This window comes from Sander lucioperca, chromosome 18, assembly GCF_008315115.2.
Source record: "Sander lucioperca isolate FBNREF2018 chromosome 18, SLUC_FBN_1.2, whole genome shotgun sequence".
Classification (NCBI taxonomy): domain Eukaryota; kingdom Metazoa; phylum Chordata; class Actinopteri; order Perciformes; family Percidae; genus Sander; species Sander lucioperca.
In genome coordinates, this window is record NC_050190.1 from 22,418,984 (window position 1) to 22,445,722 (window position 26,739).

The following is a 26,739-nucleotide window of genomic DNA, read 5'->3' on the forward strand; positions in this document are numbered from 1 at the left end:
TTGTAATTCCATTTTGGGCTACTTTATACTTCTACTCCACTATATTTATCCTAAGAAGTTACTTTGCAGATTCAGATTATTAAAATAAAATAATCAATAAAAAACGTATGATGTATTTTTTTAATAATCAACAGTATATACAATTACACCCACCTTTACCAGCTGCAACATAAAAATGATGCGTACGCATTAATACATTAGTTGATATATAATCCATACCTTTTACGGTAAGCAATTAGCAAATACCTCGCCAGGGGGAGCAGTTCGTAGTTCGAGTTTATATTTAGGTGTATTGACCGTCGAAGGCTGCCGTACCAAAACAAAAACGTCATTTTGGAGCGAAAGTTTTCGAAAGACCTGACAGGATGGACAGGACATGTAGAAGTGTGCTGGTTAAAATGACCTAAGAAATCTTCGATATTATATTTTGAAGAAGTTGTCCAAGTAGCGACACACCAAGCGCCTGTAAAAATGGAAGGACTGGAGATGTCTGCGATGATACCGGCTCTTCAGGAGCTAGCTAGGTGAGCAACGTTAACCGGCTAAAGTTGGCTAAGCTACGCTGTTAACAGCATGTCAGACTCTGAAGGTGCTTAGCTAGATTGAACTGAGCAGTATAATAAGCATATATAAACCACTTAGTTAAGTTAATGAAAACCTTCGCTGTACCTTGTTTCCATAAATAACGTTAAACCGTGTTGTTATTTGCAGTGCCAGCGCCGCTGAGTACGACCAGGTGGTGCAGAAACCTCGACAGATCCTCTGTCAGTTCATTGACAGAATACTGACGGATGTCGATGTCGGTAAGTTTTTAATTAAGGAATCTCAAGCACGTACAAGAGGTTGACACAATAATAAAAACACCTGACAGATTAGTAAAGCTTGTTTGGTTACTTGTGAAGACTGTCAGCTGTGTGTAATCAAGTCATTTTGCTTGGGCTGTTATATTTAAATTACAGCTGGGCAATGTATCGATATTATATCGATATCGTGATAAGAGACTAGATATTGTCTTAGATTTTGGATATCGTAATATCGTAATATGGCATAAGTGTTGTCTTTTCCTGGTTTTAAAGCTGCATTACAGTGAAGTGATGTCATTTTCTGAACTTACCAGACTGTTCTAACTGTTCTATTATTTAGCTTTACCCACTTAGTCATTATATCCACATTACTGATGATTATTTATCAAAAATCTCATTGTGTAAATATTTATCAGTATTATATATATATATATATATATATATATATATATATATATATATATAAATAATACTGATAAATATATATATATATAGTATAATAGTCAACACTACAATATCGTTGCAGTATCGATATTGAGGTATTTGGTCAAAAATATTGTGATATTTGATTTTCTCCATATCGCCCAGCTCTAATTTAAATTATTAGAGGTTATGGCCAAATGTTCCTTTCCCGTTAACCCATCAGGGTGATGGGTTGCAAAATCAATCTAAAAAGTCCTGATCCCCCAGGTTGTGAATCAGTTAGTTAAAAACAAATCTGTTGTCTGTGTTCTTCAGTTGCTCTAGGGCTGAACAAGAAGTCTAGTTCAGAGCCGGCCTGTGTGATGCTGCTGGACTTTGTGCAGCATATAATCAAGTCCTCGTCTTTGATGTTCACCAACCCTGCCTGCCAACCTGCTGAGTATCCGGACACCACACAGAGCTCTACTGGTAAGAGCTCTTCAAAAAGCGGCAATATTAAGTTTTTTGGAGATGTTTTTTTATTTTGTGTTTTTCTTTTCCCCTCCACCTTTCGTGTCTCCTCATTCTTCCCTTGATTCAGACTTTAGTAAGTGGGTGGCTGTGCGTTTGCTTCGTGTGGCAGCGGCTCCAGACTGTGACGTCATCCACGGGCGGGTCTCTGCTGTGCTGTGCTCTTTACTTCACACTCTGAGAGCCAGGGCGCCATTCATCTTCAGCCGCCTCACTCGGGAGCTCATTGTTCTGGCCCAGGACCTCAGCAACATCCTTTACACTCATATTTCCACATTGGCAGGAAATGGACGCTCTTTGGGAATTTACACGCAGAGCCGATGGCCTGTTACGCTCGAGTGCTTCAGTATCTCCCTCATTTGTGTCACCTCGTACCTTAAGCCCTCTCCTCTTGTTCTCGCCTCGCCTGCTGCCCTGGAGTCGCTGACCGCCGTGGTGATCGGTGTCGTAACTGACGCCCTGCGGGGAGTTGTCTCCCCTCATGACATCAGTGTGGCCTGGGAGACGGCTTGCTCCTTCCTGGCCAATGGCAACAGCGGGTTGAGGAAGATGTCCATGGTGATGCTGAGTCGACTAGTGGAGCTGGGAGGGTTTCCTGAGAGGCAGGGCCACGAGTTCTTCACGGCCTACCTTCAGTTGCTGGAAACACACTCCTACGCATGTACAGCAGACACAAAACTAGATGAGAAACAATCCTATGATGGTGAGCTGCTGCACCTGACTCGCTGTGTGTTTCAGTCGTCTGGTGTCTTTCACTCACACTTTGAGCCCATCTACCTCTCGCAGATGTTCGAGTGTGTTTGTACTCTTGGCGGGTCAGATGTCAAGTTGGGGACTGAGGTTACCGAAACACTCTGTTTGCTGTTCAGCTTCTTGCTGTCTGTCGCCATAGTTTATGAAAGCGCTGCGTTGTTAAGAAGGCAGCGAGTCACAGAGGTCTGCAGGACGCTGGCAAGCACCGTTGGAACAGAAAAACAGTATGAAGTACGATTCTGTTCTTCATCTTTTTTTGCTGGTATGTTTGTAACAGACTTTTCTCTCTCACCCCCTTTACAATATCTGTGGTGCTTGTGTTTTGCAGTGTGCGCAGGGGTTTCTCCAAGCCGCACTGAAGGCTGAGACTGCTATGGTGATGCAGAAGTCAGTAGATGGAGAGACTGCTGCCAAGAAATCCTGCAAATCTGCCACCAAGTCAGTCCGCAAAATGACAAAAACATCAGCAGCGTGAGTTCATAAACATTCATAACTGTGTTCTATCATAGAAGTTGTTGAGTTTAGTGGCGTAAAAGACGGCATAGAGCATTATATCATATCATACAGCGAAATACAACACAGTACATGTTATATTTTCAATTGTTCTCTCACGTGTAACAAATCGGTTGAAAATTCTGTGCTGTAGCTGCTCAGTCATGTGGATCTCTTGATTTTTTTTCCAGACCTTCTTTTGTTAGTGACAGTATAGACTTGATATTTCACCTCACATCTTGTTATTTAAAATGACTGTGTGTCTCTGTGTCTTAAGTGAGGTGGACATGCGGGCTGGCAGTGAGGTTTGGGCCGTGGTAAACGGTCGGCTGGAAGAGCTGCTGACCTTTTTAAACTCTGATGGACCTGAAACCGAACAGACTCTCTCTGCTCTTGACGGTCTGGCCCTCATTTTCCACCTGGCCGCCCTCTGCTCCTCTCCCACCAGGTAATACACAAACACCTGCTGTCATTCCAGCTCTCTGTCTTTATCTTTTTCTTTTTCTTGTCATGTCTTACACACGGAAATGCTAACTTTCCAATATTTTGAACATGTTTTGTCTATCAACTGACTACAAGAATTACCTACTTTGCTGACTGCAGTTTTGCGACATTTTTTCTTATACTGAGCTTAGTCTGTCACTCTCTGTCTCGTTGACAGTCCTTCTCCTCTTCTCTGGGTGCCCACTGAGACTCTGGGCAGGGCCCTGAAGAGCTGCCAGTCAGTGTTAGAAGGAGGTCCTGAACCTGGCTTAAACCAGAACTACTTTCAGTCTGCTGTCCAGACTACTGTTAGGGTCCTTGACTCTATCCTCTACCTGACAAGTAAGGATATATACACTCACAGAAACACACATTAAAGATGCTGTTTGTATGATTTTTATTTTTTGCTGGGTTATTCATTTGCTATTTATTTTATTTGATGTCACAACTACAGCATAATATCCCTTATTTTTGCCATTTTCTCCATTATTGAGTGTGAAAACAAGCTGAAGTATATGGCAGAAATCAAAAGCACATCCTTTTAAGCAGAGTTCATTGATAGCCACCTGTTTTCATTACTGCGTGTGTTTGTAGTGAGCAGCCACAGTGAGGGCGGGCTCCAGCGGCGAGTGTGTGCTCTGCTGTCTCTTCCCTGGGTGTGTGAAAACAAGTTCATCCCAGCCTATAAGAGTTCAGGATTCCCCTCCTGGCTGCCTGCCTTCGCTCATAGACTCAGCCTCTGTTACTGTGAGTATTTCTTCTGCATTACAACCAGGGTCCAAAATTAACTTTTTTGTCCACCAGCCAAATGGATATTGAAGGTTCAAATTTGACCAGCCACTCAATCAATGTTTTTTGACTGATGAGTGAAGCAAATCTAGCAGTCAACTTGCATATTTCACCAGCATTTGGCTAGTAGATGGTGCTAATTTTGGACCTTGATCACAACTCAAACAAAACAAAAACATCACATCAAAAATGAAATTTGAGATGACTCATTTTAAGTGATTTTACCAGGCCGTTTCCGTTGCGAAAACTCTGAATTAACGTCAAACTATATGCGTCTTTCCAGCATCTGAGTTCCAGGCAGAGTGTGTGTCACTGCTGGCCCTTCTGCATGGTGGTGTGTGTGAGACGTGGCGTGTGTGTGTGTTTACCAAGACGTTGCTGAGTCCAGATGAGCTGGTGAGAGCAGCGGCAATCAAGGCCTTCCCTCTTCTTCTTCACCACCTGGGAAACTCGCACCACAACCTCATCAGCACTACTCTGCTGTACGCACTTATATATGTATTAACATTATGTGCACAATCAGATGCTGTCCATGGAATGCAATGACCATGGACATGTTCTCTCTTGCTTGGGTGTCATTGTTTCATCATTTTCTGTGCTTTTATTAAGATGTTTTAAACCTTTTTTCATTATGTCCATGGTGTATATTTGACCATTTGCAGTCCCAGGCTGGAGGACAGTTCGGAGCAGGTGATGAAGGAGCTTGCCAGAATCATCGGTCAGCTGAGCTGTATCCAGTCAGAGCTCTCCCAGCTCAGTGACACCCACACAGAGTCCACCTGTCATCCTGAGATCCTCTGCCACCAACTCAGCCTTGCAACAGAGCATGCTGGGAATACTATTCCATCCATCAGGGCAGCTGTTGTCAAACCCTTCCTGCCACTGCTCAAAAAGCAAGCTCCAAGTAGTGTTAAACAAGGTATATTTTAATTTTTTTTTTATGTTTTCTTCCACAATGAGCTTTTACAACATGCAGACAGCCTAAAAAATGCTACATGTATTATATACACAGTACATTGCTGTGATCCTTCCTTGGATTATTTTCAAATGCAGTATTATTTTGTCCATTTTATTGTTGTCATTTAATTATTTTACTTATTTATTTCACGTTCTTAGCTTTCCTAGAAGCTCTGCCTCATCTCTGCCAGCATGTGAATCTGGTTGGTGGAGACAGCGACTCCCAGGCAATTCTCTGCGCTCTGATTGGTCTTATGGAGGACTCGGATCCAGTGGTCAGAATACGCTTTAGCCAATCAGTGCGTTTCCTGCTCACAGAGACCAGCAGAAACTCCGAGCAGGGCTCTCTGAGTGAGGTGAGCAATTTCAGCGGTGAGACTCAAATGTGTAAACATCTAAAATACATAATTTTCTATATGAATATATTATTGCAAGACAGAAAGAGCATACAATCTTCAATAACATTCCATTTAGGTCATTACTGCGAAAACATGCACATTAATGTCAGTTTTATACGTGCCTTAAAATCATGATTCCCTCAGTTAAGTGAAAAAGTCAAAAGAGGTAAAAAGTTTTACATTTTTACCTGGCTCATACAGTTTTTTAAAGCAGACCACACCTCATCGTTTGGGGATTATGACTTGGTTAATACTTGCTTTGTAAAAAAAAAAAAACAATGTATCTTAGTCAGGTGTGTGTGTGTGTGTGTGTGTGTGTGTGTGTGTGTGTGTGTGTATGTGTTTCTTCTCGCTATCCAAGCTCCTGGTCGGCCGTCTTAAAGAGGCGTTCAACAAGGCTAAACTCAACAGAGACGACGACCTGCGCAACACTCTCATCCTCACCACTGGAGAGATTGGCAGGTACAGGTGACCTTTGCCTATGCACCAGAGCACAGAACAGCACCACCAGCTGTCGTAATCACTCAAAGTGTGATTAGTGTCATCATTTGCTCATCTGTAAATACATGTTCCATATAGTTTTATTTTAAGTTCTTCTGCAGCATGGGAAGGTTGCTGCGTCTTTTTAAATGGTTTTATATTTCAAAAAAAAAAAAAAAAAAATGTTTTGGTTACATTAGTTTATCTCTCTCCTCTTCTGGCAGAGCGTCTCAGGGTAGTTTGGTGTCGTTCTCTCTGCTGCGGCTGCTCCACTGTCTGCTGTCCAAGTCGTCTCCGGTGTCTGTAGCTGCTTACGCTCAGATCAGAGCCCTGGCCACTGCCAAAGGCCTTAAACTTCAGACCCTCTTCAGTCAGTACAAGAACCCTATTTGCCAGGTACACATTTCTTTTTGAAGATTATTTTTTGGGCATTTTAGGCCTTTATTTGTGACAGGACAGCTGAAGACATGAAAGGGGAGAGAGAACGGGATTGACATGCAGCAAAGGGCCACAGGTCGGAGTCGAACCCCGGCCCGCTGCGTCGAGGAGTAAACCTCTATATATGGGCGCCCGCTCTACCAACTGAGCTATCTGGGCGCCCAGGTACACATTTTTAATGTTGCTCTTATAAGCTAGGTCTAAAAGCTGATGCTGATGAAGACTTTTAAGGATTTTCAGTCCATAATGCTATGAATAATAATTAGATATATTAGTAAAAAATGTCTGTAATGCTTTTTACCCCAATTAGTGTTAATATTCAATTGTGCTTTTGCTAATGAAGGTTTAGACCACTAATACTTTTTTAATTTTTTTTTACAATTTTTGTATCGCAAATAGTATAATGGTAATGGTTGCGGCATAATAAGGTCTCCACATGATTGTGTGTTTTTGTTGGTGTAAAATGATTTGAGAAATATATTCTTTCCTGATTGTCGTAATGAATTGCATTGAGATGATGAATTTGTTTTTACTTCAAAAGAACTGGAGCTGTGTGCCGCGATTCAGTGATGTAAAGACATACATTAGTTCTTTCTTCCGTGTGTTCAGTTCCTGGTGGAGTCGCTGCATTCACGCCATGCGTCGGCCTTGCGGAGCACGCCAGATCAGGGCAGCGAATCGGCCAATCAGAGAGAACTGGCCCTGGACATCCTGGCTCAGATCGCACACGCTTTTGATTTTCCAGACCTCCACCGCTTCCTCACTGTATGTCAAACATGTGCTGTAACTACACAAAATTACACAGTACAGTCTACATTATGTTGTGGTAGTACTTTGAGACTGTTTTACATTAATGGGTGTTTCTAAGTATATAGGTTTTTATGCATACTTGTATATACAGAGGACCCTCCAGGTGCTCCTGCCCTACCTGGCCGCCAAAGCGAGCTCTACTGGCTCCGCCCTCATCCGTACCCTGGCCAATGAGCTGAAGGCGAACAGGAGAGAGATCCTGATCAACAACTTCAAGTACATCTTCAGCCATCTGGTCTGTTCCTGCACTAAAGAAGAGCTAGAGAGGGCTTTCCACTACCTACAGGTATTTTACTACCATACTTATACTATAATCTATAATTGTCTACACATTCAAGATACAACAGAACAATTTGTCTGGCATTGTGGCCATGTTGTTGTAGTGGTTAATGAAATAAAAAGACAGATTTCATCATTAAAGGTCAATGTCACCCAAATTAACTTAATAACGTGTATGATTTAAAGCACTAGAGTCCACCAACTAGGGCAGAAATTAATATTTAGGTTGGCCAAAAAGTCGAGTGTGTGTGTGTGTGTGTGTGAGTCTCAGCTGTGTGGCAAGGCTTTAGTCTGACAAGGCTGGTAATCAGATTACCAGACTGATATATATTTGTTTTCCTAATGTTCTCCCAGAGTGAGACAGAGATTGAACTGGGCTCTCTGCTAAGGCAAGACTTCCAGGGTCTTCACAACGAGCTGCTACTGCGCCTTGGAGAACACTACCAACAGGTCAAAACACACACACACACACACACACACACACACACACACACACACACACACACACACACAAACACAAGTTCCCCTACAAATTAAGTATTTTTCCTTATATATACTTCTGAGTGCATACATGTCATGTGTAATTAACTCACTTGTGGTTTAAAACTAGTTATTGTTCACATGTGTCTTTTACATTTCTGTGCAGGTGTTTAATGGTCTGGCGATCCTGGCTTCCTTTGCGTCCAATGATGACCCGTACCAGGGTCCCCGAGACATCACCACCCCTGAACGCATGGTACGTGTCAGAGTTTAATGTGGTGTTCATTATAGCTTTAGCTTGTGCTTTGAATACACAGTTTGGAGTTTTTATAAATGTTATATGTTGTGCTTATGTGACATGCTGTGGAATTATAACAGACAGGGTCAAATGTAATTTAGTGCCAAAAGCTTTTGGAACAAACCACAATGCATTCATAATACAAATATCATAGTAAATACTTTTTGACAGTTGAAACAAAAAAAAACACGTTTAAGAGATATTTTTAGTTGTAACCATATGCAAGCAAGTAAGAACAGTAATTTCTTTGCACCAAATATAATAATGATTACATAATTAGTAATCCATAATCGCCTCTCTTTTTTTAACATGAATCTGTATTTTTCCTCACTTGTCTCTCTTTGGTCATTGTGTGACAGGCGGACTACCTGCAGCCGAAGCTGCTGGGAATTCTTGCTTTCTTCAACATGCAGCTGCTCAGCTCCAGCGCAGGAGAGAAGGACCGCAAGAAGTTGGTGTGTGAGCCGCTACTGATACTACTAATATTGATATTTGAGAATGTATTGTTTCAGTAAGAGAGTTCACCGAGCTACAGTTTGAGGTCAATGTTGTTCACAGCAACATTGTGTCTGATTTGACAAATGTTGTTGTTGGTCCATTGCGATACTGCTTAGCTTGTGTAGTGTAAAAAGAAAGTGTCCGCCTGTTTTCTGCGCAGGCATTGACAAGTGTGATGGCTCTAATGCGACTGATGGGATCCAAACACATCAGCTCTGTCAGAGTAAAGATGATGACGACGCTCCGCACGGGCCTCCGATACAGAGAGGACTTCCCTCTGCTCTGCTGCCAGTCAGTACACACACTCACACTATATTGCTTCTGTTATGTCAAGATTGACATGTAACCTTTTTTTCCCTGACCACAGTTAAGGCAGGTTGCTAGAGATAGCTGAACCACTGAACGGCAGCCACTACTGTTTAATTCCACACTTGATAGAACGTAGAACAATTCAACTCTCTTTATGTACTCATTTATGCCACAATCCTGTGTGATTAGCTGAAACCCCTGCTGTTTCTGTGTATTAATTCCTTCCTCCTGTGTGGACAGGACGTGGGAGTGTTTTGTGAGGAGTGTGGAGCCGGCACACTTGGGCCCTCTACTGAGTCATGTTATTGTTGCACTCCTCCCCCTGATCCCACTGCAGCCCAAAGAAACCGCTGCCATTATCCGCTTCCTGATACTGGACAACAGGTAACACACAAATCATTTATTTATTTATTTTTTTTTAAATGACCAAACTAGGCCTTTGCAGAAAGCTACACATGACAACTTGAGAAGTGTAAAATCAAACTAATTTTCATGTAATTCCTGCTTTAATTCAAATGTAAATTTTCATTGTTAAAACAACATTTGATAACCTCAAAAATAGTATTTAGGTGGGGGTATTTCTACACTGACTGTCAAATAAATGCCAAAAGAAAGTACTCATGTTAATAAAGGAATCCACACTTAACTCCAGACTTCCAATAGCAGTGATTTAATTTAGTCAATTTCCCACAGGGAAGAAGTCAACGACTACCTCCATGAGATTTACTTTCTGCCAGACCAGCCTGAGCTGAAAGACATCCACACTGTTCTGCAGAACTACAAGAAGGTCAGTATGGGGAAGAGGATGATCATGCTAATGAAGTAAATAAAGGATGCAGATGGTGACACGGGTTATTGTTTGTCAGTGGTTTTAGAGATGAGAAAATACACTAAATGGTAAAACACGCTATGCCTAAATTCATCCAGCTGACAGCCAGCAGCAGTGACCTGGCCGCAGCGCTGCAGCTCTCCATGAGGGCCGTTCAACATGAAAACGTCGACGTCAGGATTCATGCGTTGACCAGCCTCAGGGACATGATGCACAGCAAGCAGGTACACACACACACACACACACACACACACACACACAGATTGTTAGACAACTACCACTGAAAGGACCAGAGTCCAAGCTTCTTGTTTGTAAGTTATAATAGAATTTTCACCGCTGCAGTTTTCCGACATGGCTTAAAGTTACCCTAACGTTCCAAACCATAGAATAAATATCCTCCCTGAAGAAGGCTGTCTGTGCTGCTACGCGTGGGTTGCTTCTCCCTATGTCTTTTACATTTTCTATTATGAAATAGCCAGTAAAATAAAGGCTTTTTAAATAATTTTGAAGAAGAGTACCTTGGATTTTCCTTTTTTTATCTACACTTAATTGAATTCCCGACCCCAAAGAGCACCTTCAAACATTTGACTGAACTTCCTGAGCACACTGGACTTTTTTGTCTTTCATAGAATAAATATGTTTCTTTATGTTGTGGACTGCAGGAGTGGCTGCTGCGGCATGTTTGTGCGAGTGAGGCAGTGGAGCCGGTCATCTCCAGCCTGGTGTCAGTGCTGCTGAAGGGCTGCCAGGACTCGTCCCCAGAGGCCAGGCTCCTCTGTGGGGAGTGTCTGGGGGAGCTGGGGGCCGTGGATCCCGGACGTCTGGACCTGTCCCACACACACACCCATGGCGACCGCAACACCTTCGTGGTAAGCTAAAGACTGCATTCAGAGACATACATGTTGGTTTGACAGAGGATAAGTAGGGATTCCCCCAAAATGGAACTCTGTCAGGAACTAAATGTAAAAGTATATTTTTCTATGAACAGAGTGGAGTTGATGATCCCAACTTCGCCTACGAGCTGCTGACTGAACTGACCAGAACATTTCTGGCTTACGCCGATGACGTGAGAGCACAGGACTCTGCTGCTTATGCAATTCAGGTACTCACACACTTGTGCAAGCACTCACTTTGCACTTTAATTTGTCTCCTTTTTTTTTTTTTTGTTGGCTCATGTCATGTCAGTAATGTGTGTTTGTGTTGTTGCTGTCATGTACACTATAGGAGCTGCTGTCCATCTTTGAGTGCCGTGACGGTCGAACCGACTCGCCGGGGCGCCGTCTGTGGAGGAGATTCCCAGAGCAGATTCAAGAAATACTAGAACCACACCTCAACAGCAGGTATTCGAGTTTACACACACACACACACACACACACACACACACACAGACTTGCAGCACATATGCACTCTGATCCTGTCTTGGACACCTTGGATTTAAAAAAAGAAAGAAAAAAAAAGAAAATCATACTTGCACTCACAGTTACACTTACACGTGACTCTTTGTATGTATTTGCACTTAAATCTAGCTGTTCAGAGTTTGTACCTTCATGGTTGAATGCACTTCATGGAAGTTGCTTTGGATAAAAGCGTCCGCTAAATTAAATGTTATGTAATGTAATTGTCTCACACATAGCCTAATTCATGGGGTCAAATCCTTCAAGTGAAACTTCTTTGTCCTCTTTTTTTACCCTATCTCTCCTCCCTCTCTATCTTCAGGTATAAGAGCAGTCAGAAGGAGGTGAACTGGTCTAAACTGAAGAAGCCAGTGTACTTAAGCAAGAGAGGCAGCAAATTCTCTGATTGGTCGGCCACCTGGGCCGGATACCTCATCAGCAAGGTAAGCTGATAGCTGAAGCTGAACAGATACACATCTAATATATCAATCTCTTCCAGTTTGTTAGATTCTTAACACTTTTTTTTTAAATACATGTGTAACTAATAACATTCTGACATTTTGAGTATCAAAATGGAGGTGAAAATAGCAATCGTGAGAACAGTCACAAGACAACCGAAAAAACAAAAAAAAGGTTTCAGGCACATTGAATATGAACAGACTTGAAACATGTTATATATTTAAGACAATAAAGGCCCTGACACACCAACCTGATAATCGGCCGTCGGACAGTCTGGTGAGGTCAGTGACTCGAGTCTGTTTGGTGTGTTCCGTACCGTCGTCCGTTGGAGGGGCCGTCTGCCTTCATTTTGGCAGATTTGACATGTTGAGTTGGAAGGCGGGCAGTCGGACTCAATGACCAATCTGATTGGGTGCTAACCCGGAAATGACGAAAATCTGACGAAAATCTTTTAAACTGACCTTTGTCAATCTGAAATGAAGACAGATTCAGCAACTGCATGGCCTATTTCTCGCTTAAAATGTTTTCAGAAACACGTTTCAGTGAACTATTTTCGTAAAATACGAGATCGTATTCCGAACGAGCCGCCATTATGGCTGGCTGGAGAAGCCAGACCCACGTGACGCCTTCGTCATTTCCGGTTTTCATTTTAGCGCCACCTGCTGTTATGGAGATGTATTACGTCTTGCGCACGCGCAGAACGTATGCTCAAGTCGGCGCCGCTTCTGTGTGTTCCGAGGCACTTTTTGGACCTCAGGGAGCTGACTGATCAGTCCGACTGCCTTTTCTGCCGACGGTCAGCCGACGGTTTGGTGTGTCAGGGCCTTAAGATTATCAAGATGAAGACAAAAAATATCTCATCTCATGTGTTTCAGGTGAGACATGAGCTGGCCAGCAAAGTGTTCACCTGCTGCAGTTTCATCATCAAACATGACTACAAGGTTACAATCTACCTGCTGCCTCATATTCTGCTCTACATGCTGCTGGGCTGTACACCTGCAGAGCAACAGGAGGTGAGGACATACATGTAGTATAACTTACAGAAGACGTTAATCCAGCTTTTTGGGTTGGTTTTCTTTTGGCATAAATAAGGCACCTCCTTCCAGGTAACGGAGGAGATGCTGGCTGTGCTGACAGCAGGTGATGGACGAGGAGCGGAGTGTGGTCAGGTGACGGCGTCCAGCCTATCACAGCTCAGCACTCAGACTGTGTTTAGCATGATGTCTCACCTCACACAGTGGAGCCGCCACATCCTCTACTCCAAACCCAAACAAAACGGTAAGTGACCCCAATGCACAAGTCTCTAGCTTTTCACTGCAGTGCTGCAGAGTAAAAGAACGTTCGATTATTGGTATTAGGGCTGCACTATATATCTTTTTTTTTTTATGGCCATCGCAATATCAACTGGCACAATAAACGCATCGCGAAAGGTTGCAAAATATTGCGAGAAACGTAGTCAGTAGAAAACCGCACTTTAAAATGTAACCGTCATTGTTTTTTTAATGGTGCCTTTTTTATTCAATTCAATGATCAATTTGTTCAACAAAAGAATGTTGGTAATGATTTCCTTTCATTTGTTTTAAGTTCAACAAGCAATTTGTTGTATTTTAGCAGAATACGGAAAGCAGCAGAACTGAGTACACTTTAATATCTGTGTATTTATTGCAAGTAATATCGTTATCGTGATATTCAACAACTTTATTGCATATTTTCCTCATTTTGTGCAGCCCTATATTGACCCTATTTCTTTGTATATTTGTATTTAGAAAATGCTTAGGTTTCATCAGTGTATATCTATGACAACAGGACAGACCCTTATTTACATGAAAATGTTAATGATTAGTTCAGAAAATGTAATTTCAATGAACTGAATGTAAATGCATGTATCATTGTTGTTCTCTAACCTGCATGATTAACTCACGCTTGAAGTTAAAAGCTAAAACGTATCATTGCAGAGAGCGGCGAGTATCAGCGTGTGGTGGCCTTCCTGAAAGGTATTCCACAGGACGTTCTAGCCAAGGCCTCTCTACGATCCAAAGCCTACACTCGTGCCCTCATGCACTTTGAAGCATACATCTTAGAAAACAAAGAGAACATCCAGGACCATCTCACCTTCCTGCAGGTCAGACAGCAAGTTAACGGTCATTTAAACGTATTTTTTGCTAAAGTGAGTGCTCAATTCCTCTGCTTTTAGATTGGAATAAAAAACATCTTGGCATGGCACTGGTTGCTTAGAAGGCTGTTACTATTATGTTGATGCCTTACAGAATTACTGTTATTAGACTTTTTAGAGTCATTTGACAGTAGAAGCTATTAGAAAAAAGTTCAAATAAATGGTACGGTTTGGTTTACAAGCAATCAGAAAATTGGGATCTGGACAGGAATCTGAAAGGGGTTACCTTATGTTACCTTACTCTGCTTCATGTGTTTGAGTATATAGACCTACATTTTCTCAATAATTGCAACAGTGCAAGTCTAACAATTTCTGGTACTGTATAAAACTCTGTTTAAGAGTGAAGAGGACTAAAATATTTGCTAATATACATCCTTTCTCATTAACATCTCATTTACACCCCATGTTAATGAATAATAATTTGTCAGTTTGACAAAATATATCTATCTATATAATTCACAATGTGGCTAATAAAAGTAAAATCAGACTGTTGTTAAGATCATGTCATTACAATGTGATGCTGCTAAAAGTCAATAAACGGTAATGTTGAGTCCTTATTAAGTGGAAGTTGCAGCTCTCTGAACTTTTTTAATGATTGGCTGTGGCAGAGACTGTATGCTGCGATGCATGAGCCTGATGGTGTGAGGGGGGTCAACGCCCTGAGAAGGGAGGAGCCGTCGCTACGGGAACAGATACTGGAGCATGAGAGCATCGGCCTGCTCCGAGATGCAACCGCCTGCTATGACAGGGCCATACAGCTGGAGTCAGACCAGGTACACACACACACACACACACACACACACACACACACACACACACACACACACACACACACACACAATGAAAACGTCTAAAAAAAAAAAAAAAAAACTTCCAAAATGCCTTCTACATGATGCGTGTATATACTGTAGAATGTATTTAGTGCCACAGTATGCAAATAATAATAATAATATAACTTGTATCTCAGAAATTGGTTGATTCTGTAATACATATCGTGTTCACGTTAAAATGTCACACCCGAAATTGATCTCTTGGTCCTCTATGTTAAATTTAATTGTAAAAAAAACAAATGTATATTCTAAATTTGCTTTCTAAAATTTTGCCAAAATAAAATTTCAGTTCTTAGCTCTTAGCTCACCAACGTTGCTAGTAGGGGTGCACGATTCAGAAAATGTCACGATTCGATTCAATATCGATCAGATATAATCTCTGGGTGATGGCGTACCATGTGAGTTCTCAAGTTTGTGGTGTTTCCAAAAAACTTAACTATCGCTTTGCAAAGCCTGCATATAGCATGATTCCTATCAAGTTCCGTCTTCCCATCGAGGTTATAAAAGCCAAAATGTTCCCAAACTCTCACTTTCAATGATGATGGAGCAGGTTGAATAATTCTTTCTGTGAGGTTTGCCATTGTTTGCGCCAACTAAACTACTTCTGCTGCACTCGTTCTTCTTTTGATTAACAAGAGTGCCCAGGCGTCAGTGTGAATTCGACGCCGCGCCATCTATGGGAATGACGAGCTAAACTCATTTCAGGACAATTATAGTATAAACGCCATTACAAAACGAAAAAATACTCTACCTTTTAACAACAAACGGTTAAAAAGTAATAAAGGCAGTTTGTCCCTGACTTAAAAAATGACTCGTATACAATATGTCAGTTCTTTGATTAAGGTTTGGTAAAGTTTAAACTGCTTAGGTTTAGCGAAAGATTTAGGTTATGGTTAAGGAAAAAGACAGGATCATAGCTATGTGTGGGGCAAGAATCAGCAGGCAATTAGCTTAGCTTAGCAAAAGTATGGAATCAGGGAGAACCAGCAAGCCTTGCTCTCTACACACTTCAAAAATATGCCTACCAGCATGTTGAAAGCTTAATATAAAAATGTGTAGTTGTTTTAAGTTGAGTAGCTAATGCTGCAATTTTTTGTTGACGATCAGTGGCTTGGCGCAGTGACTTAATGTGGTTGCCTGGCAACCTCATAGTGATGACAAGAATTCAAAAAATGCCTTGCTGCTGAGACTAGACAAGAAGTCGTTTATCTAGAAAAGTGTATATGTAGGTTGTTTTATGTGTATTCACAAAAGACGATGCTGACCTACCGCTGGTGAGGACAGTGTCGTAGTATTGTATTATAAAAACATCTGTATTCAACCCTAATTGAAAAGCTGACTGTATTATGTGGCGATGCACAGATATGTTGTCAATCATCAAATCTTGGACAAAACCAATGAAAAGGTCCGTGTAAACATTTAAACTGTGGAACTCCCAAAGTTACAACATTCAGGAAACGGTTCCATTCTCAGTGTGTTATGACAACAGCAGGTCATCACATAACTACTGATCTGGAGTCAGGACCAAAACAAGCAGTGTGAGAGAGAACCAAGATACAACACCGATAGACCCAGAACTATTTATCAGTGACAGTCTGCATCTACACTAGATAGACATTCGAAGATCTACCAGCTTAACATGGAGAACAGCAAAGGGCCCCTGGTCTTCTACAGGTTAGCCACAAAGTTGGAAGAGTGTGAGCTGGAAAAGAAGACTCTTGAAAAGCAGGTGGAGGAGCTGAAGGCTCAGCTGCAAAGTGCTGAAAACCACAGCGGCGGTCAGGAGGAGAAGGTGAAGCAGCTTGCCACTAAACTGGAAGGACAGATGATCCCAAGAGAGCGAGTAATGGAGAACTTGCGAAAACCTCTGCTTCACGAGAAAAGCAGCAGGCTTCAGGGGAAACTCAGCACCCTGCAGGATGAAGTCAGGCAGCTGAATGATTTGTTGGGGCGGGAGCGTGCAATAAACTTCCAGGAGCATAATATGGGGCTGCATCTCAGCAGAGTACTGCAAAAGACTGCAGAACAGCTGGCTCGACAGAAGAGCCTTAAAGAAATATTCATCAAGAAAGAGAAGGAAGCACGCAAAGACCTGGAGAGGCTGAAGAGGCTTTGTGACACAAAGACCATGGACAGCATGGGGATTGCCACTGACGTTCACAACGATATCAAAAAGAAGAAGAAGAAGGAGCTTCAAAAAGACTACGAGTTGCTCAATGTGAATTTCGCAATCAGCCAAGAAAAGTTCTCGGCAGAGCTCGGGGTTGAAAAAGACAGAAATGAAGCTCTTCAGCAAGAACTCGAGCGGCTGAAAGTTTCACATCACAGGTCTGAAACTGAGCTCAAGGCTGAAAGAGAAAAGAGTGGCAGCCTTCAGAAACTGTTTGAGAAAGAGATTCAGTCGCAAGCTGAAACGGTGCCAGAGAAGCTGGAGGTCATAAAGCAGCTGAGGGCTGAGCGCGACGCTCTGCTTCAACAGATAGACGAGGAGATCCAGACCCTGAATAAACAGAACAAGACCAACCAGGAGCTGGTCACTAAGCTCCGGACCGAGGTGGAGGTCAGCCAGGGCCTCTGGACTCAACTCGCCAAGCTCAAAGATACGCAGAAGGACGAGGAGAAGGAGACTCCCTCCATGATTCACTGAATGTTGAGCCGCTGGAGGAGATCAAACACTCCGAAGAGAAGCTTGAGAAGAAGAGAAAAGAAACGCTCATCAGCCTGGAATTTAAGATTTAAGAAAAAAGAAGAGTGAAAATCAATTATTTTTTTTTAAAGTCAATAAAGCATTAAAAAAAAAAAAATCTGCCTCATTGTAGTCTGCTTGTCTTTTAATGACAAATATAAAAGCAAATACTTCCAAAGGTTTCGATAGAAACAGTTTCACATTATAAACAAGTTCAAATTCTTGAGGATTTCCTGAAATTAAACCCCATGTTTGATACATAGAAATAGATTTTTATGTCTATGGTTTGATACTATGTATTGTTAGCAGACATTCAATCCGCCATCCCCACACTAGATTTTTAGTACACACACACACACACACACACACACACACACACACACACACACACACACACACACACACACACACACACACACACACACACACACATATACACACACAGGGGCTTCACAGTAAATGATGGCTCTTATACAGCTGTGGTAAATGGTAACTTACTACTTATACAAACAACATTTCTTACTGCTAATACTGCGTTCTGCTGGCGAAACACTGTGGCTTTTATTGTGAAGCAGTCACCGAGTGCTGACTACCACTGACCGCTAACACGACTAGGCTGAAACCTAGTATATGGCTGGAGTTTTACCTCCAAATTGATGCTCACTCTCTCTCTCGCTCAACCACACACTCGCTACGACCACACTACGCTACTCTTATAGCATTAATCACATAATCCGAAAAATGTAAATGTATATAGAAAGGAAGTGGATCACATGATTGATCGCAGAGGTAAAGACGTCACCAGCGGGAAACAGTGTCGTGCCTATCCATTTTGAAAGAGCAACGGCCAATGGGGAAACTCCAACTCTACCAACATATGGTGTAACTTCATCACTCACTCACTGAAAAAATACTGCTAAGAGAAACGTAGCCACTATATATATTAGGGCATACGATTTTGGCTCCTAACGATCATAAAAACAATGTAATAGAGAAAAAAGCAATTATTTTGCACATTACATTTTGTAAGTAAACTCTTATTTTGTCTTGTGTTCTGAATGGAGAGAAAAAAGTTCAAACGAGAAAGTATTAAGGCAAACTTCACAGTTCAGGGTGTTCTCACTGTTGATTTGTTTCACTGTTTTTTAAGTTCAATAAATGCAGCATCTTTCCAAAAGTCAATGAGTAATCATGTTAAATAATCGTTATCATGATTTATTTTTTTCATTATCGAACAGCCCTAATATATATTATATATATATATTAAGATGAAAGAAAACTGTGTGGCATCAGCTGTTTGTTACACTGTTGTATCTTTCTGTAATTCTTTTCCTTATTTCTTATTTTCATTATCCCTTTGTGTGTAGATTGGTCACTATCATGGGGTGATGACGTCTATGCTCGGCCTGGGACAGCTGTCAACAGTCATCACTCAGGTCAATGGAGTCCTGGCCAATAAGTGAGCCACAAATTCACACACACACACACACACACACACACACACACACACACACACACACACACACACACACACACACACACACACACACACACACACACACTGGCCCATCTCATTCTCACTATAGGTGCTTTTTAATTCAAGTTTAACCCACTTTTAACTGTAGGCGGAGAAGGAATACAATAATCTTGTGACTTGACCTCTTGGTGGTTTCTTAACTAACCTACTATTGTGTTTTATACTTAAATAACATGTATGTCAGTTATGATCCACTGAATTAAGCTATATATGCACACATAAAGGCACCAGTGGAAGTCGGAGCTGAACACCTACAGAGTGGAGGCCGCCTGGAAACTCGGAAAATGGGACCTGCTGGAAGATTATTTGAGTTCAGGTAATAAAACACACGGATGATTTTTGAAAGCTGCGACGTATTAAACCATTGGTGGCACTTTATGGCAGCAATAGATATCTAGTTAACACATTGAACGTAATGACTAAGTTTTGCACTACCATTGTGTCTCCAGACCGTCAGTCCAATACTTGGGGTGTGCGGCTTGGCCAGTTACTGCTGTCAGCTAAGAAGCAGGATGGCGAGACTTTCTATGAGAAGCTGAAGCTGGTGAGGAAGGAACAGGTCATCCCTCTGTCTGCAGCCAGTTATGAGTGTGGAACCTACCAGAGAGGATATGAGTACATCGTCAGGTCTGGGAGCGTCCGTGTTTTCTTGGAATCAGTTACGTTTTGCTTTTTTTTTTTCTGAGTTGATTCCTGGTTTTCCATAGCAATAACTTGTGAACCCCCAAACTGTGTGTGTGTGTGTGTGTGTGTGTGTGTGTGTGTGTGTGTGTGTGTGTGTGTGTGGGGTTAGGCTTCACATGCTCAGCGAGTTGGAGCACAGTTTTACTGAGCTGCAGAAACAGAGGGAATGCTCCACCCCCAGCCTCAACCAGCTGCCCCCCCATTGGTCAGATCGACTGGAGATGACCCAGAATTCCTTCAGGGCCAAGGAGCCAATCCTGGCCCTCCGTCGTGCCCTGCTCAGCCTGGGACCACAGTAAGGATGTAGAAACAGTTGTGTTAAGATTTCAATATTCACCTTCAAGCATTTTCGTCTGTATGAGCATTATTTTTTATTTGGCTAACTCTAAACCGGTCTAACTCTCCCTGAGTCATGCCGATATAGCATTTTTTCTTTCTTTATGTAACCCAGTGTGTTAACAAGTGGCTTTGCATCTGGAACTTTTCAGTATTTATTTCTTAGTTATTAGTTCTTTAACCTGAATAACGTATGTGCACATATGTGTGCACACATGCCGTGCCATGAAATCAGGGAGAGTGCAATGATCATCTCCCTCTTGTGTATTATTTCAGGCTACTGTGTCTGTGTCAGTTACTGTATACAAGTCCAAGCCACATCACAAATCAGGCCTTGTGTTTGCTCTGCAGACCTATGAGCACAGAGATGGTAGGGGAGTGCTGGCTGCAAAGTGCCCGGGTGGCCAGAAAGGCAGGACATCACCAGACTGCCTTCAATGCACTACTGAACGCAGAGAACACACACCTGGCCGAGCTGGTCACCGAGAAGGCCAAGTGGCTTTGGTCCAAGGTATAACCAAGCTTTAAATTCACCCATACAGTGTATATATACAATAAGAAGCAGATTTTCTTGAAAGATTACATATAATATATTCGTGCCAATTGTGTTGTTTTGCCTGCTGTGATTAGTAGTCCTTTTTACACTGCATATTTAGGACCTGTAAAATATAGCAATACAATTTGTATTTATTTATTTTTTTAAAGATTTTTTTGGGCATTTTAGGCCTTTATTTGTATAGGACAGCTTAGATTTTGAAAGGGGAGAGAGAGGGAATGACAAGCAGCAAAGGGCCACAGGTCGGAGTCGAACCCGCGGCCATTGCGTCGAGGAGTAAACCTCTATATATGGGTGCCCGCTCTACCAGGTGAGCTAACCAGGCGCCCAGTAATACAACTTTTAACGTATTTTGCTGTGTCATCAGGGCGATGTACACGAGGCGCTGATCGTCCTGCAGAAGGGCGTGGCCCAGTGTTTCCCTGATGACCAGCCACTCACGGACCCTCGCAGCCTGCAGACCAAAAGCAGGGCCATGCTGCTGGTGGGACGTTTCATGGAGGAGACGGCCAACTTCGAGTCCAATGCCATCATGAAGGCATACAAGGTAACAGCCATGATATTTGTAAAGGGAATGAACCACTGTGCAGGAAGTCAAAGGCTTTAATTAAACAGTCAATGAGTTTGCAAATAATATCAACACATTAACTAAGACTATTATTATTAATGTGAAGACTTCTCATACAGCTGAGTTTCAAGATGCACTGGACGTAATGTAAATACTACAGTCATTTTTCATGCAAAACAAATTCAGTTATCTTTCTGAAATTGTGATGGGCACTTTTCACAATTGTTTGACATTTTATAGCCCAAGGGATGAATTGATAAATCAAAAGAATATTTTTTTTAATTATTTTTTTATTTTATTATTTTTTTAGGATGTGACCAACCTTTTGCCTGAGTGGGAGGATGGAAACTTCTACCTGGCCAAGTACTACGACAAAGTGATGCCAATGGTGACTGATAACAAGCTGGAGAAACAGGGGAACCTCATCCGATACATTGTCACATACTTTGGAAAGTAAGTCCATGTTGTTCATACTGCTGATACCCAGCCCTGCAGTCTATGATCAGAGCTCAGAAAATGCTGTTATAACTTACTTTACTCCACTGTCAACTCATTAGTTTCATCATCCGCCATGAAAGATTTGGGTTGTTTTTCCTCCCAGAGCCTTGCAGTTTGGAAACCAGTACATCTACCAGGCCATGCCTCGCATGCTGTCTCTCTGGCTGGATTTTGGAGCAAAAGTGTGTGAGTGTGATAAAGGTAGGTGGCCTGTCGTGACTGTTTGTGTAAAATAAAGATACACACATGGCAAATGAAATACTCTGGCTAACTCAGTAGCATTTCCACCACTTTATACCTCTTTACTTTTTATGAACCGTGGAAACAGAAAAATGTGTTATAACATCCAAATATTATCTCTACACATCCCTCTACCACAGCGGGGCGATCAGACAGACAGTTGCGACAGGAGCTGGGGAAAATCAACACGGTGGTGAGTGAGCACTGTGCCAACTTGGCGCCGTACCAGTTCCTGACCGCCTTCTCCCAGCTCATCTCCAGGGTGTGCCACTCCAGCGACGAGGTCTTTACCGTCCTCATGACCATCGTGGCCAAAGTCTTCCTGGCATACCCCCAACAGGCTATGTGGCTAATGACTGCTGTCTCCAAGGTGTGTGTGTGTGTGTGTGCGCGTGCGCGTCTGCGTGTTTGACTGACCGGATGTTTTAGCACCTGCATAAACTCAGACCACGAAATAGCTTTACTAAAAAAATATGACCTCACATTCACTCCTGACTGTGCTTGTGTGTTTGTTTTCAGTCTTCCTACCCAATGCGTATGAACCGCTGTAATCAGATCCTCAAGAAAGCAATTAGTCTCAAACAGTCTCTGGAAAAATTTATTGGAGACGCCAACAGGTTGACTGACAAGCTGCTGGAGCTCTGCAACAAGCCGGTACACACACACACACACACACACATACAAAGTATTTTATATTACATGAAATTAAAATAGAAGTAAGGTACACTTCCAAACTATTGTAATTCTAGCCCTATGAACTTTATCTTCATCTTAATCATAATGAAAAGAGTATAATAATTGTCAATATGGATTACTGTATATGTGTGTATGTTCATTATAGAAGTAATAAAGCATGTTTTTCTGTATTGCATGACATATACTCTAAGGTACTATTCATTTGATAAATGCATGTTGTTCTGTAATCGGTTTCAATGGAGTGTGGAGCCACGGTATAAAATATAGTTGTTCACATACTTCAAAAGCTCACTATAAAATCTCCTAAGTGACTATAAACCAATGCATTTAATTGGTAGACAAGATTAGATTAGATCAAATAAATGTATTGATCCCCTTCAGGAACAGTGTGCAGAGTGATTGCAGTAGCCAGTAAGAGGGACACATCACAAGGTAGCTGTAAATACATATTTCTGTGAATTTGTCTTTCAGGTGGATGGTAACAGCACCACCCTCAGCATGAGCGTTCATTTCAAGCAGCTAAAACGTCTGGTGGAGGAGCCGACCTTCAGCCAGATCCTGATCCCGCTACAGTCAGTCCTCATCCCTACGCTGCCCTCTACTGGCGGGGCAAACACACAGCACGACGCCTTCCCCGGACACTGGGCATACCTGGATGGCTTTGAAGACACTGTAAGAAAAAGAGGCTGGTGATTTTTGTCACAAATATTTTAGTAGGAAGAAAACACGTTCATGAAACATGGTTGCAAAGTGTGCGTGTGCGTGTGTAGGTGGAGATCTTGGCCTCCTTACAGAAGCCTAAGAAGATAAGTCTGAAGGGATCAGATGGGCGGAGCTACACCATGATGTGTAAACCTAAAGATGACCTGAGGAAGGACTGCAGACTCATGGAGTTCAACTGCCTCATCAACAAGGTGTCTGGTGATATTCGTTTATTAAGTCTAACTGTACATTCTTTATAGTTATATTGGGAGTAATAATCTGTCCCCATTGTGTATATGAATAAAAGTGGACTACTTTACCATTAGTATTTTCTCAACAGTTCACACAGCTATATTCATTAACTCTGAACAGTGACTAAGAAATAGCCAAGACATTAGAAAGGGGACATAATAACATAGAAATAATAAGTAAGCAATCACTAAATAAATTCATAGTACTGGTATGTTTACACTTTTACGGAAAGAAGACAATAAAAAAAAAAAAAAAAACAGTAAAAATATAGTAAATTGATCACATCTTCTAACAATTTTAAAGAAAAGGAAAGCTTTTTTCCGACATTCTAATTTTCCATCAACAAAATAGTCAATAGTCCTGTGTTTTAAATTGAATTAGTCCATTTCTCCATAGATTGAATTGTGAATTGGTATCTTGGTGTTTAGTCTACTCTATGTAAAGTGTGTCACCACACTATTAGGGCTGTGCTCGATTGAAGAAATTCTTAGTCGACTAACACTCATTCAATTGTATCGACTAATGGATTAGTTGATTTAATCGGCAGATCTGTAAATCTGAGTTTCTCCGCAAAGAGTCATGCAAAAGCACCACTTTAATTCTTGTGTTTACCAGAGATGTGCTCGTACGTTTCTTGGAAATAAGTCATTCAGCATGAAAAAAGCATAAAACATGACTAATCGACTAAAGAAATCTTAGTTTACTAAGACCAAAACGACCGATTAGTCGACTAATCAACTAAGAGGGAGCAGCCCTACACACTATATAGAAGGGACAGAATGAGCAGTATTTATAGTATGTGTACATGCTATCTGTGTGTGTGTGTGTGTGTGTGTGTGTGTGTGTGTGTGTGTGTGTGTGTGTGTGTGTGTGTGTGTGTGTGTGTGTGTGTGTGTGTGTGTGTGTGTGTGTGTGTGTGTGTGTGTGTGTGTGTGTGTGTAGTGCCTACGTAAAGATGCTGAGTCAAGACGGAGGGAGCTACACATCCGTACCTACGCTGTGATTCCTCTCAATGAGGAGTGCGGCATCATCGAATGGGTCAACAACACCGCCGGACTTCGACACATTCTCACCAAGCTGTATAAAGAGAGAGGTATACTCCTACATAAAACTACATTAAAACAAATAGAAATAAACTGTCAGAATAATCAATGTTATAGTCATATTTGTATGTGTGTTCCAGGTATCTACTTATCAGGTAAAGAGCTCAGGAAGCTTATTCTACCGAAGACAGCCCCCTTTGAGGAGAAGCTACGAATTCACAAGGAAGTGCTTTGTGTTCGACACCCTCCTGTGTTCCACGAGTGGTTCCTCCGGACCTTCCCTGACCCGACGTCATGGTACAATTACATTTATGAGGACCACTGTTTCACAAGCAATGTCAATGATCTAATTTTTGTTGCGTGTCTGTGTATGTTATCACGTTTGAGAGGAGCAGTTTCAGTTCTGGATTTAAAAATGTAGGAGTTTTTGGATGGTTAGGAATTTGAAAAAGATCCAGTTCAGAGTTTTTAAAGTTATATTTAGGATAAGGTCACATTCAGGGATTGTGTGTGTGTTTACAGGTACAGCAGTCGCTCTGCGTACTGCCGCTCCACTGCTGTGATGTCCATGGTGGGCTACGTCCTGGGTCTGGGAGATCGCCACGGAGAAAACATCCTCTTTGACTCTTTCACTGGGGAATGTGTTCACGTCGACTTCAACTGCCTCTTCAACAAGGTTTGTGTTTGTCCTAAAATATAAATCATTTATATTTATTATTTATATTGTAAATATTTCAATAGAAATCATGAAAAGAATCATAGACATTTATATATATCGTTTTTATCTACTACATTTTCTGTGGTCTCCCCCTTTTTCCTGCATTCTCTCATGCTCCTTCTTTCCCTCCCCACTAGGGGGAGACGTTTGACGTGCCTGAGGTGGTTCCCTTCCGTCTGACCCAGAACATGGTCCACGCCATGGGGCCCATGGGCACCGAGGGTCTCTTCAGACAGGCCTGTGAGGTCACCCTGAGGTTAATGAGAGACCAGAGAGAACCGCTCATGAGGTACACAAATATTAACACATGATTTTTGAATAATCCTGTTAAACCTTGTTTTGTAATCTGAGCAAACAAATGCAATGGGGTATATAAATAAAGCAAAAAATATGCTTGAAAAACACTGGAAATAGAGTGAGGAGCATGTATTAAAAAAATTTAACTTGTTTTTTTTGTCACAAAAAAGGTTAAAAATTCAACAATTTTGTTTTTGATTTTTCCCTCGAAGTGTGCTTAAAACCTTCCTTCATGACCCGCTGGTCGAGTGGAGTAAACAGGCCAAAGGACTTTCTAAAGCTCAGGCCAACGAGACAGGAGAGATAGTTAATGAAAAGGTGTGTGCAATTCTTTGATTTTGCCTCTGGAAATATGTTTACATGCATTTAGAGCAGCGTGCATGTCAAATATAAAATACATGTAAACACATTTTTGGTATTGGCATTACTGTATTGTCTTATCTTTACCTCTCCTTCTCTGCCAGGCGAAAACCCACGTGTGTGACATCGACCAGCGTCTGCAGGGAGTAATAAAGAGCAGGAACAAAGTGCTGGGTCTACCTCTGTCTATAGAGGGACACGTCCACTACCTCATACAGGAAGCCACAGATGACAAACTGCTCTGTCAGATGTATTTGGGCTGGGGGCCCTACCTGTAAAACACACACCTGAGTTCATCAAATAAAAGGGAAGCATTTAAAAAATCAATTCAGGAGAATTTCAGATGCTTTCCTATGATCAAATGCCTACACAAGACAACCTGAAGTGCCCTCCAAGGTGGCTCTAAGCAAGTATAACAAGTGCAAATAAATTCTTGCACATGAAGTTTGTAATAAAGGCAAAAAAAGACATGTCCTACATCCACGACTGTTTGTTGAAGAGCTCTCTATAATGCCAGATTTTTGAGTACTTCCATCATTGTTTAGTTTCCTGTTTTCTGGAAACAAAATATATTTGTTGCATTTCTGTACATTATCTTGTAATAAAAGATATGTTTTGCAGATTTAATTTTCGTTGGTAAATGTGTATGTAAGTAGTGTGTCTTCTAATCTCCTAACCCTC

At 41.7% G+C, this 26,739-nt stretch overlaps 1 protein-coding gene across 1 annotated transcript; it reads left to right on the forward strand.

The window, feature by feature from the left end:
* The first annotated feature begins 303 nt into the window (after positions 1–303).
* Positions 304–26,681, forward strand: atr (ATR serine/threonine kinase). The gene is made up of 48 exons (XM_031309941.2): positions 304–524; positions 712–803; positions 1,542–1,694; positions 1,807–2,720; positions 2,818–2,960; positions 3,259–3,429; positions 3,643–3,806; positions 4,059–4,211; positions 4,537–4,735; positions 4,916–5,172; positions 5,370–5,566; positions 5,970–6,070; positions 6,313–6,484; positions 7,136–7,291; positions 7,428–7,622; positions 7,970–8,065; positions 8,262–8,351; positions 8,753–8,848; positions 9,052–9,182; positions 9,441–9,584; positions 9,894–9,987; positions 10,128–10,253; positions 10,692–10,898; positions 11,018–11,131; positions 11,254–11,369; positions 11,746–11,866; positions 12,758–12,895; positions 12,989–13,160; positions 13,838–14,004; positions 14,664–14,828; positions 18,939–19,030; positions 19,333–19,424; positions 19,558–19,735; positions 19,902–20,087; positions 20,480–20,639; positions 21,052–21,231; positions 21,563–21,705; positions 21,854–21,951; positions 22,131–22,360; positions 22,510–22,644; positions 23,158–23,358; positions 23,457–23,600; positions 24,583–24,733; positions 24,824–24,980; positions 25,206–25,359; positions 25,539–25,690; positions 25,911–26,016; positions 26,163–26,681. The coding sequence occupies exons 1-48, from the start codon at positions 472–474 to the stop codon at positions 26,334–26,336; spliced, it is 7,830 nt and encodes a 2,609-aa protein (XP_031165801.1). The 5' UTR covers positions 304–471; the 3' UTR covers positions 26,337–26,681.
* The last annotated feature ends 58 nt before the right edge of the window (positions 26,682–26,739 follow it).

What these genes read in the sequence shown, in the direction of transcription:
- atr (XM_031309941.2), top strand. Translation starts at nt 472, where the DNA reads ATGGAAGGACTGGAGATGTCTGCGATGATACCGGCTCTTCAGGAGCTA. An exon ending in GCGACCGCAACACCTTCGTG is followed by an intron (nt 10,899 to 11,017) that starts GTAAGCTAAAGA and finishes TTCTATGAACAG; the next exon opens with AGTGGAGTTGATGATCCCAA. An exon ending in CTGCTCAGCCTGGGACCACA is followed by an intron (nt 20,088 to 20,479) that starts GTAAGGATGTAG and finishes TTTGCTCTGCAG; the next exon opens with ACCTATGAGCACAGAGATGG.